General features: G+C 44.3%; 1 protein-coding gene across 7 annotated transcripts in view; it reads left to right on the forward strand.

Annotated features, from left to right (window-relative positions):
- Positions 1-13,731, forward strand: part of FARP2 (FERM, ARH/RhoGEF and pleckstrin domain protein 2) — a 110,877-nt gene that overhangs the window by 84,202 nt on the left and 12,944 nt on the right. For 5 of the 7 annotated variants that reach the window (XM_027875767.1, XM_027875766.1, XM_027875769.1 and 2 more), the window contains exons 15-19: positions 5,908-5,934; positions 9,381-9,470; positions 10,435-10,568; positions 12,286-12,367; positions 13,158-13,395. In XM_027875767.1, the coding sequence (XP_027731568.1) occupies positions 5,908-5,934; positions 9,381-9,470; positions 10,435-10,568; positions 12,286-12,367; positions 13,158-13,395 (571 nt within the window). The remainder of the gene's footprint in view (positions 1-5,907; positions 5,935-9,380; positions 9,471-10,434; positions 10,569-12,285; positions 12,368-13,157; positions 13,396-13,731) is intronic. The other 2 variants (XM_027875770.1, XM_027875771.1) reach the window with 1 other exon arrangement.

Here is a 13,731-nt window from a genome sequence, read left to right on the forward strand (position 1 = left end):
CACATAAAGCACCTCGTAAACCTTAAAGTGTGACTTACCTGCTTGCTATCATCATTATGCATGTGTTTTTTCTAATACAAATGTTTTCCTAATTAGAATTATATGAACATATAAAATCATGACACACACAAATAAGAACTATCTGTAGTGTACGAGAAATTGACTGGTTATAATGCTTAGCAGTAAGGGATGTTTTCTCCTTGATTGATCAACAGGAGAGAAGAAAAGGACAACTTTTAACCAAGGCAACAATTTCTGTATGTGTGTATGTGTGTTTTTTCTGTCTCTCTGTCCCTCTCACATGTATCTATGTACATATATATCTGCAGAGAGAGTTAGGATCATGCAGGTATACGATTTAACTTGTTTACAAAGATCCCAAGAGTGGGCAGGAAGAGCACTGAAGTAGACTGTTCCTCAAATGATGGTCTTAAAGGGGGAGAAAGAGAACTTAGAATGTGAAAGAGAAAAAGGTTCAGAGATACTTGCTTATTTGTCCAAATGTTTCGCTTTGTCCAGTGTTTGATTAATAGGCACAGTGAGGAAAGTTAGTCCCAGCATGCTGTGCTCACATTCTATGTAGCTCTGTAGGGTTTTTAAAGCTCTTTACATATATCATCTCCTTTGATCTTCACGATAGCCTTGTGAGCTAGATTCTGTTATCATCCTCATTTTATAAGTGGAGAAACTGAGGCTGAATTGGGAATAATTGACTTACTGAGGGTCCCGCATGAAGTATCTGGGTTACTTCTGAGTCACATCTCCCCAACAAGATGGAGGACTAGACATTCTCCACCATCCTCACAACTTCTCAAACCTCTCCAAAACAGAAATGTGCCAAAGGTAAAACAACCTTAGCTGTCTTCATGGTCTAGGACACCCATAAACCAAAAAAAAGGTTAAAAAAAACCCTACCAAACCAATGAACTGAGACCTTGAGCTTTCTCATTCTCCCTCCCCCACGTCCCACCCTCCCAGCAATAAGGCTGCACTAGTAGGACAAATTGTTGTCAGCCCCCCATTCCACCAGGGGAAGTCTTCACATGCTTGGGGTAGATACCCCCCCACTCACTAACAGGTCTGAGACCCCTCAATTACCCTTGGCCTAGTTAAGCCTTTCTGCTGAAACGGTTTACCGGGGTGTGGCCACTGCACACGCCACAGCATCCTGGAGCCACAAATGAGAGTTGGGTAGATCAGGTGGACACCAAAGGTGGAAAGCAGTCCTGAAGAGGGCTCAGCAGCCCTCCCACCAGAGGTACTAGTCTTCCCTGAACACACTGTAAAACGTATGCTTGTCAAGAAGACTCTTTTTACAGAGAACTCACACGAGGCAAGCGTTCACATGGTGGTCAGAAGAAGCAATACAAGGACACTCTCAAGGTCTCTCTTAAGAACTTTGGAATTGGGGCAGCTAGGTGGTGTGGTGGATAGAGCACCGGCCCTGAAGTCAGGAGGACCTGAGTTCAAATCTGGCCTCAGATCAAACAATTGACACTAGCTGTGTGACCCTGGGCAAGTCACTTAACCCCAATTGCCTAAAAAAAAAAAAAAAAAGAGCTTTGGAATTGATTATGTGACATGGGAGACCCTGGCACAAGACCACTCAGCACAGGGCCCTCAACTGAGAAGGTGCTATGCACTATGAGCAAAGCAGAATTGAAACAGCTCAAAGGAAATACAGGATATGAAAATTTAGAGAATCCACCCCAGATGTTCACATGGACTATTTGTGCCTGACCTGTGGTAGAGCATTCCGAGCTCATACTGGCCTGATAGGCCACAGCGATGTCATTTTGGTCCTTTTTGAGAACAAAGGACAACAACCAAACCCTAGATCTTGGTCCCCCCTCCCTCTTTTCAGTGCTGTGGAGAACCTGGTTCCAGGCTGCCAAGGTTTGCTTGGGTGGCGACAGCCAGTGAGCATGAGAGGCAGCAGCCCTTCAGGAACACAAACACCAATGCTGGTAGACAACCCCCAGCTTGGCAGTCCTGCCAGGGAAAGGGCACGTACCCTGTAGCACCCGTGCAACAACTCTCTGGACTGTCCAGAGGGAGTGGGGCAGACCACCAGGGCAAGACACCATGGGGGGAATGGGGGTGGGGGTGGTGAGCCCGAGGGAAGAGCACGGCATACAGCTGGGGCCAGTTCTGACCACCCGAAGTCACCTAGGTCACAGACCTAGACTGGTCATCTGTGCATTGCCCCATGTGGGAGGAGGCTGAGATCCAACCCCCAATAAAACCACTATGGGAGCAGACAGAGTTAGAAAGGAAATAGAAAAAAAAAATTGGGGATAAACAACCACCTGAAATTACCAAAAAATGTCAGGAAGAAGAAAACTGAATGACCTTAAACATGAGTGAATAATAGGGAAGCATTAACAATAGAAGAAGAGAAAGCCTCCACATTTAGTGAATGAATTCAAGCATCTATGAATAAATAACGTCAACACAAAGGAAAATGATCTAACCCTTGATGAGATAGAGGATGCAGGACCCTATGGAGTTGGTGGAGAACAAGCAGTCACAACCTGCTGCATGGTGTAAAAGAGAAACGGGAATAGTGAGAGCAGAATTCATGGTAGCAAAGAAACAATGAGAGAACAGTGGATTGGGAATGCAAAGGTATAGGAGTGAAGGCTAACCAACCTGGAAGAAGAGAAGCAGAGAAAATATGCTGTTGGGGAAGCAGAACCTACTGATCTCCAGGACATGGTGTGCAGAAACAGCCTAAGGATCACAGGTCTCCCCATCGAACATGGCAGGACAAAGAAAGGAAATTATGGAGAGTTGTCCCAAACTCCTGAACATAGAAAATGAAATACTGATTGAAAGGATTCATAGATCACCTCCAAAAGGGAAAGAAAAAACAAATCCAAGGCTGTGGACTCCAAGACACATGGTAGGTAAATTTAACAATTCAATTCAGAAATGAGTCCTACAAGCCATCAGGAAAAAAGACCTTTAAACATGAAAGAAAGGGGAGAGCTAGGTGGTGCCGTGGATAGAGCACTGGCCTTGGAATCAGGAAGACCTGAGTTCAAATCCGGCCTCAGACACTTAACACTTACTAGCTGTGTGTGACCCTGGGCAAGTCACTTAACCCTTATTGCCTCACCCCCCCCAAAAAATACACCCACACATATACATGTATATATACATACATATGTACACACATGCATACACAATACATATATACACATGCATACTTACACACATGTATATGTGTGTGTGTATATATCTATATCTATATCTATATCTATCTATCTATATATATATATATGACATTCGAATAACACAAAACTATTTGTACCCACTGGAAAAAGGAGGATGGAATGGAATCATGTGCTCTCAAGAGCACTGGAGCACAAGATACAGTCTAAGATGACCTCCTCCCCTACAAATCTGAGCATGACCATAAATGAAAAAAACTGGATATTCAGTAACAGAGGCATTTAAAACATTTTCATGAAGAAAACTGGAACTGAAGAGATTATTCGTTTCTCAGACACCGAAAACAAAAGAGATGTGCAGGAGTGAGTGACTGCAGCAGCCAAGGACAGCGCTATCAACAGAGCGGCAGCAGAGGCCAGGAAGAAGCCCCTTTCTGATTGTACAAAGGGGATGAGGTGCAGTCGGAGGTCTGATGGAGGTAACTGTGAAGAGGTGGACAACAGAACATGGTAACACCCTGCCTACAGGTGAATCAGGGGCCCTGTGTTACAGCCAGGGAGTGTTCATGCACAGGGGGAGAGATCAGGCCATTAGAAGTATGTGTGGGAAGTTCAAACTCCTCCAGGCAATTGACACCCAAGGGAGTGGGAAAGTATGGACCCGTAAAGGAGATTTTGAGTCAAGTGAGGGGGAAAAAAGGCAACCAGGAGAGATTGTAGATCAGTGGCAGGCTGCATAATCAGGGACATAGTCGGTGAGGGCCCCTGTCCTGGGGCATTGTCCTCTCTGACACCTGCAATTAGGCGTGAAACACAATGAAAAAGGTGAATCCATGGGCAGTGGCAAAAACTACCTCGAGAGGAGAGCCTGGAATGTATACCTTGGAAGCTTTGATTGCATGAGTAATACAGAGAAAGGAGAAAAGACCAGATAATCATAGGGGTCTAAAGTAGACAGAAATTCAGGGCAAATAACAGAATGAGAGAAATGTTTTTTAGAAAGGGGTTCAAAAAGTAAAATTTTTAAAACTAATGAATAGGACTAGTTGAGGAAGAGAAGAGGAATAGGGTAGTGAATTAAGTGAGAGGGGAAAAAAGGGGGGGAAATTGCGTAACCAGATAAAAGCAAAAGAGAAAAATGAGCTAATAAGCAAAACCCCAAAGGAAAAAAGGTAACAAAGGAGGGAGAGAATCAGGGGTGAGGGGAAGAGAGACAGTGGAAACAGGGCAACCTTAAAAAAGATTAAGGTAAAGGGACAAGAAACATAACTTGGGGAAAAAAAGCTATTAGAAACAGATGGCAGAAAATATAAGCCTAACTCTCACAACTTTAAATATGAATGGATTAAACAATCCAATAAAATGAAAAAGAGGCAGTTTGGATAAGAACACAAAACTCTGCAATCTGTTGCTTATAAAAAATACATTTTAAAAAACAAAGACATAACAGTAAAACTGAGGAGATGGGCAAAAAATCTACTGTGCTCAAATACAGAAAAGCAAGAGTTGCCATCATGCTATCTGACAAAGTAAAAAAGTTCAAAAAATAAAAAGAAACAAAGAAGGAAACTTCTTATATCCTGAAAATTATCCTGAAAGGAACCATACCTAACAAACTAATATGGGTAATAAACTTAGGTTTCAAGTGTCTTAGCATCCAAATTCATAAAGATAACATCTGAGCTACAAGAATACATGCATAGTAACACAACAGAAACAAGAGACTTCAGTATTCCTCTCTCAGTTTTGGATGAATCTAACAGGAAGATAAACAAAAAGGAGAATACAGAACTAAACAAAAAAGTTAGAAGACTTACAGCGTTTTCTGAATGGGGCAGCAGCAGAATGAATACATATCTATTTCTCAGCTAAGTGTTCACATTTTGAACTTGGGTCTTCCTAAATCCAAGTTAAGCCACCTCTAAAGCACACAAACATGGGCTTTTTATTTTTACTTTACAAAAGGAGATGCTTGCAACATGTAGGGTCAGTGACCCTAGGCTTTAAAGGGGTGCGGATTATTTGGAGAGAAGTTAGCAAGTGCCTGTATATATAGCCTGTAGCTAGAAGAGCAAGTAAGTTGGGAGAAAGGGAATGAGCCTTCTTAAAACTTGTTATTTTGAAATCCAGGATTCCTCCACTTCTCCGGTCGTTTACTTGGAGCTAGTTGGAGGATAAAAAAGCCTTCCAGCATCATTCTGGCTTGTTGTGGAGTTGTCAGCATCTCGAGAGCCTTTCTTGGGTTCTCTGGTGCTCGATCAGGTGCCATGCCCGTGAAAGCATCCTCCTTTGCTGGCTTTTTGGATATTCTCCTCCTAATTACATACTCTTTGGGCCAAAGAAGCTGGACTGCTTCCTGTTCTCATACAAGATGTTAAATCTCCTTTCTTTGTGATTGTTAGGCTGTCTCCCCTACCGGCCTCATAAAGCCCTACCCTTAGACATTGCTTTGTGTTTAGTTTCTGTGTACACATTCTTATCGGTTTGTAACTGAATGTGAAGCTGTAGGGACGGTTCATTTTTGTCATTGTATTCTCCACCTCTAGCACGGTGCCTTTGGATAAGTAATTGTTGAACTTTCCTAAGCTTCCTGCATCTGTGTGTAAAAGTCAGTAACTCTTTTCACCTGGTCTTTTCCTTCATCATTGGGGGTGTGTGTGTATGACTCTGTCCCCCTCCCCAAATGTATTTCTTTTCCTTAATTTGATGTTTTTTCCCTCCTTTTAAATAGACATTGGTGAGAACTGACATTCAAAAGGTATGGAAGCCTTGAGTGGCCTTTGCTGCACGTTTCAGCAGGGCTGGTGTTGGGGATCAGAAAGCTAGTTGATGTTTTGCCACGTGCTTGCCTGGGGGTTCAGTGTGGTCTTTTCAGGTGGTGATTCATGAGATGTGCAGCTTTCTTTGCCTGTCCTCTTTTTGTGTCCTCTCTGGGCAGCTTTCCATTCTTCACCCTCCGCATGTCTGGCCTTCCCTTGTAGCTTATGAATTAATTCTGCGGCTTTGGCCAGAGCAGGCTGCTGCTGGGGCCCCAACTCGGCTGTGTCTGTGAACATTTAGAAAGTGTTGTAGGTGGAAAGGGTGCTGATAATTTCCATATCCTGAGAGTGTCTTGGGTCGAAACTGGCAGAGGCTGCTGTGTTTTGTTGGAATAGGGAAGTTTCTGGCTTGGCATAAAAGCAGATTTTGCTTGCTGCAGGGTCTGATGTTTTTGAATGCCTCCTACTCACTCTCTACCAGCTTGTCCATCTTGGCTTTCGTTATTATTAATTGATAGTTCTTGTAAAGACATTGAAGCGTGTTTTCTGCTGGTTTGCTCTGCATGGATAGAACACATACTCCTTGGAACCTTGTCTAGTGTTAGCCTAAGACAAGTTGTGAAGCCTCCTTCCAAGAGCTTTAGTTCCTGAAGTGCTCAATGGACTTCATGCTAAGGCAAGTCTCTTAGGTAATACTAATTGTATGGACCTGAGGACAGCAGTAAGGACAGTGGACGCCATTGAACTGGAACTTAATTTCTGATATGATCTGTCTCATTCAGCTAGACCCAAGTCTGGTTTGATAAATACTGTTTCCAAAAGCAAACAGATCTTTTAAATCCAAAAGTAAGTATAGCTGCCGAAGGGCAAGTGTGTTAGTAAGAATCAAACATACCATAATGATGGGCTCAATGCCTGTAGGTTGTCTCTTGCTTATCAGCCAGTCCATCATGTGGAACCTTGTGTTAAGGTCTGGCTGTACTTGGAAAAAAATATCTCATCTCTCAATTACCCAGAAGAAAAGCAACATGCCCATTTTAACAAAGCACAAATAATAAAGCAGAAAATTACTGTTTAATTTAATTAAAGTTTTGATAAATAGCCCTTCATAGTTAGAAAAATGACTCCAAGAATTGACAGAAATTTTTCAAGGTAGAAAAGGCCTCCAAGAGTCATGATGGGGAAATAGAGTGACCAGTCATCATCTTCAAGGTGATAGAAAAGAACACATGGCGTTTAGGATTGAAATAAACATTTTAGGAATTAAATAAGAAAGAATTGAATGTTAAAGGTGACTGCACAAAGTAATATCCTTTTAAGGTGAATGATTTGGTGTCCATTGGTAATGAGGCTATGAGAACAAAAATGTAGCTAGGAGAGTATGAGCAGAAAATTATGAATAAATAAAATTATTTAGAAATATTATCTCTGAATGTCAAATGATCTAGAAAGATGATGCAGGAATTAACCCAACTATGTATAGTATATACATTTCTGAAGAAGAATGGAGACTGGTAGATGAGATGATTTGAATGGGATTAAGTTAATGGAAGAACAGAGGAAGATGCCTGAGGAGTTCCCAATGAAGGGGCAGCTCGGTGGCGCAGTGGATAGAGCACTGGCCCTGGATTCAGGAGGACCTGAGTTCAAATCTGGCTTCAGACACATAATACTTACTAGCTGGGTGACCCTGGGCAAGTCACTTAACCCCATTGCCTAACCCCCCTCCCCCCAAAAAAAAGAGTTCCCAGTGAAGTAAGACTTCTGAACGTAGCCTCAAATACACATAATTGTGAAGAGGGATTGGGGGGAAACGTGTCCATCCTGTTCATGCATAAAAGGGAAGAAATGAACCTCTTTAGGAATAGTGTCCATGTTTATCTCAGGTCACATCAGAGTGCTGAATTGAGAGCAGTACCCATTAAATTGTCATAAAGACCCTTTGTAAGATATCCTGTGTTAGGTCTTTGTGCTTGTTGATATCTCGTCTTTGAATCGTTTTGTGATGCCCTGGAGTTTGGAACTCTGGTTTTAATTCTTATGTAACTTGCTCATGCCTCATTGCAGATGATGAAAACATGGCCACTGTGCTGCCATGGCGTGGGCATCCTGCTCTGAAATCTTTTCTTGTCTACATCCTGTTTCAGTTTTGTACTGGACTTCATGCTCTGAAAAAGGGCAAGCTGACCTTCATCATTAAGCTGTAATACTATTTCAGTTGGAGCCTTTGAAAAAAACTGGGGGCTAATTAGGCTGGTTTTTTGGGTTTGTGTTTTTGGTTCTGGGTTTTTTTTTTTTTTTTGGCCAAACCACAAGATGTTTTTCCAGTTCCATCTTCTCATTCTCATGCCTCAGCTGTGAAGATGCAGAGTTGGGGTGTAGAAGGACTTATGACAAATAGGGTTGAAGAGAAAATTATTCTAGGTATTCAGAGGATGGAGAAGATAACTTATTAACTTACTCACTGTGTAACACACTGTGCTAGGTGCTGTACTTGCAAGTGAAAAATGTTTAAATGTTGGCTTGGGGGAGCTGCTCGACTATAAGGTAAATGGGGCAGGAGTTTAATGTTGTATGGATTTTCTTCAGCTTCTCCAAGGAAAGGGCTCTTATAAATGCTGGATAATGATAGTTTCTCTTGCCGGTGTCTGCCTCCTGCTTAAATAGATTACCTGCAGTTTGTAGAAAACGTTTTTTCATTTTCCCATTACATTAAGCAGGACCTTATTAGAATACTCTGTTTGGCTTAGGGCTCCCCGACTTACGAGGTATATGAAAGACTTGGAAAAGATGATTTGAGCTGCAGAGACAGAGCAAACAGCCAATACTTATTCTTAGAAATTCAGAGTGGCTGGATTAAAAAACCTCTAATTTATTCTTTTCCTCACCTTAATTTTCACATGGAAGAGGAAGGGAAAGAAAAGAACAAATTTGCATACACTTAGGGATGGGGACAAGCCTTAGCAGGCAAGTTGAAGGACAGTGGTTCAGGGGGAAAGGTTGTTTGAAAGAAAGACCACCAAATTCACCGTCAAATCCTTAGCAGAGGAGGGTGGGAGAGAGAGAGAGAAAGAGAGAGACACACAGGAAGAGAAAGGGACAGAGAGAACATGAAAAGGCAAGCTCCTGGGTTATGTATTCAAGACATAACAGGATTAACCAATGGATGAGCATTTGCTAAGCACCTGCCGTGTGCCAGGGACTGTGCTAGGCATTTTACAAATATGATCTCGTTTAACCCTCACAACAACTCTGGGAGATGGGTGCCATTAATATCCCCATTTTGCAGATAACTACACCACTCATCATCATACCCATCTATTGTACTGGAAGAACTATCCAGATATTCAAACATTTGTTTCATGTGAGAGTTTTAATAGTGAGATAATGTATATTTCAGGCACAAATTGTGTTTATTGCCTGACTCATCTCTTGTCTCTTTCAGCGTACCCCAACAGATAACGCATATTTTATAGCCAAGGAGATTCTTGCTACTGAACGAACATACTTGAAGGATTTAGAAGTCATTACCGTGGTATGAAATCTAAGTAATTTGTCCTTTATCCCTGTACGTACTTAATAGAGTCTAAATCAGGGGTGGGGAACTTGCGGTCTCAAAGCCACACGTGATCCTCTAGGTCCTCAAGTGCAGCCCTTTGACTGAGTCCAAGTTTTACAGAGCAGACCCTTTTATTAAGGCCACAGGTTCCCCACCCCTGGTCTAAACACAGCCTCAAAAGAAAAACATGAGCAAAATCATCCAGAAACTTTGACCTACAAAATCTGCTGAACGTGGTGCCCTTGGGAAACTTTGCCATTCACTCCACATCATCTTAGGTCCATAAAAACTGTGACTTTTTCTGTGGGCAGCTCTTGACCCAAGAACCCAGCACTTGATTTTTTCAACTGCAAGCTGACACGGTTTAATAGATGATTGTAGCCTATTTAAATAATATTTAAGAGGTTCCTTGATGGATGCAAGCACAGAGACACTGTTACTCAGTGCTCATCTAACCACTAATTGCGAGTGAAGCATAAACTAGGGTTTGGTATGCTTGGCACCGTTGTTGGCTACTGTCTGTGCACAGTCCGTGTGGAAGAGGGATTCCTGGAGGGATTCTTTAAATCTCCTTCTCTGGCAGGTGATGTTTGGTTGTTAGTGTTTAGCCCCCAGAGCACTAGGAGTCATCCTCAGTGAACTTATTCATAGCCACTCCAAAGAGCATCCACACAAGAAAAATAGAGTGGATGAAATCCAACTTTATCATCTGTCCCTAATGTAGTTACTCACAGACTTAGAGTATTCTAGGCCTTGAGGGTCTCAGTGCCAGGTAATTCACATACAGGAGCATCTGGAAAATTAACATTTAATGTAATTTATACTAAAAGCAACTTACTCTAAATGCAATACCTAGGATTCTTTTGTGGCTCCGCTCTAGCCATGTCACTCAGTGACTGTAGAGCTTTGGATGCCTGACCGTTGGTGTCTTCTGCTCCAGTGGTTCCGCAGCGCAGTCATCAAGGAGGAGGCCATGCCAGGGACGCTGATGACGTTGCTCTTCTCCAACATCGACCCTATCTATGAGTTCCACAGAGGATTCCTGAGAGAGATTGAACAGCGACTGGCCCTCTGGTAACTCTGGTGGGATTTGCCCAGAGCAGACACCTCCATCAGTCCCTTTCCTCCAGTGCTGTGAGCGTGGTAGAGTCAAAAAGACAAGGCCCTGGGGGTCCAGCTGACTCGGCCTGCGTCTTGCTGTTGACACTGACCAGCCAGATGAACTTTGACTAGTCGCTTGACCCTTCTGAGACTCTGTCTCCTTCTCTCGGAAGGGAGAATAAGGATGACTGATCCTGAGGGGTGTTCTAAAAATCTCTTGGAATCCTTTATGGAAGGTGCTTCACCAGCTGTGCCGAAGCAGGACCTCATTGTCTGCCATTGTTGCCATTGTTAACCAGCTTCGTTATCTGTAGTGGGGGTAACCTACAAGTCTTCCCAGTGAGATCCAGGGTGAAGCAGGGATGCCATTGTCACCACTGTTGTTTAATATTGTACTCGAAATGTTAGCTGTAACATAGCAGAATATATAGCATATAATAAGAAGAAAAAGAATTGGAAGGAATTAGAACAGTCAGTGAGGAAACAAAATTATCCCTCTTTGCAGATGATATGATGGGAAACTTAAAGACTCCTAGAGAATCAACTTAAAGCCTCCTTCAGCAGAGTTGCAGGATATAAATTAAACCCACATAAATCAGCATTTCTATATATCACTGACAAAGAACTAGAAAGAGAACTTCCATTTGAAATAACTGTAGATGATACAGAACGAGTCAGCTTCATTGTCAGGAGGGCGTGGGAGCGAGTCCCACCTCTGGCCCCTCCCGGCTCTGTGGCCTAGACCAGTGCTGGATTTTCTGTGCCCCAGCAGGTTCTGCTCTGCTTCTCCCTGGGGGTGCCCTCCATGGATCAAAGCACAGCTCTAGTGCAAAGGGAAGAAACGAGTCTCACCATCATCGATTTCCAAACTTTGGAGACTGCTGGAGAAAGGCCTCATGTCAGATTACATTGATTTTTAAGTGCTGTAGGGGAAGGGAGAACTTGAGTTAATCAGCAAGCCTTCAGGAAGTGCCAGCCCCTGTGCGTGGTGCCAGCAGTGCAAAGGCAGTGGTGTGGTCCCTACCCTCAGGAAGCTTCCATTCGATTGAGACAGTTGTGTGAGGCAGGCACTAGTAGCTGAAGGGAGTGAATGGCAGCATGTAAAGTCATGTTATTCAAGGAAGGAGAGAAGAATTCTGATTTGTAATTCTGTGTCTTCTGATTAGAATTATAAGCACTCTTTTCATTAGGGCCCTAATGTTGATAAAGCGCTTTCCTCCCAACCACCCTGTGAGGTAGTGAGCACCTAGTACCACGGTCTCCACTTTACTCGTGAGGAGACCCTGGTTCCTGACCCAGAGCGTCCAAGGCCAGTCGCAGCAAAGCTCGGGCTCAGCCTCCGGCTCTTTCCCCACAGTTGTACTCGAACCAGCTCTTTTCCTGGTGTTGGTTGGGTGGTGATGTAGAGACACAGTGTCCTTATCTTCACATGCACATTCTGTGTCTGGGAGAGAAGAGGAGGGGGAGCTAGGTGTTTACCAAAACACAGTACATAGAGTCTCCTTGGCCGGGTTGCTTTTCTTGTACAAAAGTGCCCCTTCCAGGCAGGCATTTCTGTAAAGGTGAGTCTGGCCCTGTCCCACTTGGTTCCATCATGACCACTCCCTTTCGGTTGCCTGCCCGCTCCACCCCTCTGCTCACATCCAGCTTCTGCGGGGCTGGTCTGACTTTCTTTCTCTGCGCCTCTTAGGGAAGGAGCCTCCAGTGCCCACAAGAAGGGTGATCTCCAGCGCATCGGCGACATCATGCTTAAGAACATGCACCATCTGAAGGTACTGACCGCCGGTCTGCTTCCATAGGCGCCCTCGTGTGTTCTTAAGTGTGATGGGAGTAAGTGACTCCAGCAAACCCTCACAGCTGCCTGGAGTGAAGTCCCCTTCCCAGGGTGTTCTGGAGGCTGGATTCAAGTGGGCAGTTCACGGGGGCCTAGAGAGGCTTGCAACCACCCTGGCCAGGTGAATGATGCTGGAGCTTGGCAGGATTCCACTGCTTTAGCTCTGGCTGCTCTTGGTGGCTTCTTCAGAAAAGCCCATTTTCGCTCTTTTGCTAAGTATTGGTGACTTGGTTCAATTTGTAGGTAGTGTCAGTAGGACCAGCAGCTTGGACCTAAGTGTTCAGAGTGTAGAATTTTGCTGGAGCTAAGCCTGGTACCCCACCCAGCTCCTCCCCATCCTCCTCCGCAGGGGTCCTCACACTCCCATTCGAGCAGGAGGCTGCCCGTATTGTGGGCCTGCTGAACTCTAGTCATGCATCTCTGCAGAGCGTGCCCTTAGGCAGTCACCTTGAGGGTGAAGAAACATGCAGGTTTTATTTGTGTTGTGAAAAGTGGGGGAATGATGCCTGCTCCTTCCTGCCTTTCCAACAGTCGCCCTCTCTGCACACCTCTTGAAGGAAGTGGCTTGTGTGCTGTGCAATTTGTTTTTATTTTGCCAGCATTCTCCTGGTTTCTTGTTTTTTCCCGCTAATTAGTCGATGCTAGGTCCCATGGAGTGGCCTGCCCTTCTCAGTCCATATATAGGCCCGCTTAGAGTATCCTGATCCTTTGCCCTTGTGATCCTACAGGAGTTTACCAGCTATCTTCAGAAACACGACCAAGTTCTTACAGAGTTGGAAAAGGCTACCAGACGCCTCAAGAAGCTGGAGACGGTGTATAAGGAGTTTGAACTTCAGAGAGTCTGCTATTTGCCTCTCAACACTTTCCTTCTCAAGCCCATTCAGAGACTGATTTACTACAGGCTGGTCCTAGGGAGGTTATGCAAACACTACCTGCCGGGCCACCCAGACTATCCAGATTGCAAGAGTAAGTCTGAGGGAAGCTGAGCAAAGCAGACTCAGTGGGAGAGCTGGGATTGACGACGGGTGGGATCCACTCTCATCTTCACAGCGATGGGGGGCTCCCCTGTGTGAGAGGCCAGACGGCCGCCACTTGCTTGGGTAGGTTCGACTCAGTCCTTGTGAACCCCTGATGCCCAGGGGGAGCTCTCCAGGAGCCCCTCTCCTGCAGCACTGCCAGGAGGTCACGAGACGGTCCATGGGGACTCTTTTCAGACCAGAATGTGGCTTCCACTTTAGGCTCCAGTTCGCCGAAGGAACTGACTCCATTCTGTCAGTTGTGAGCTTTGAAGAGTGAATCGGC

Source organism: Vombatus ursinus, unplaced genomic scaffold (assembly GCF_900497805.2).
Source record: "Vombatus ursinus unplaced genomic scaffold, bare-nosed wombat genome assembly UNPS02014810.1, whole genome shotgun sequence".
Classification (NCBI taxonomy): Eukaryota; Metazoa; Chordata; class Mammalia; order Diprotodontia; family Vombatidae; genus Vombatus; species Vombatus ursinus.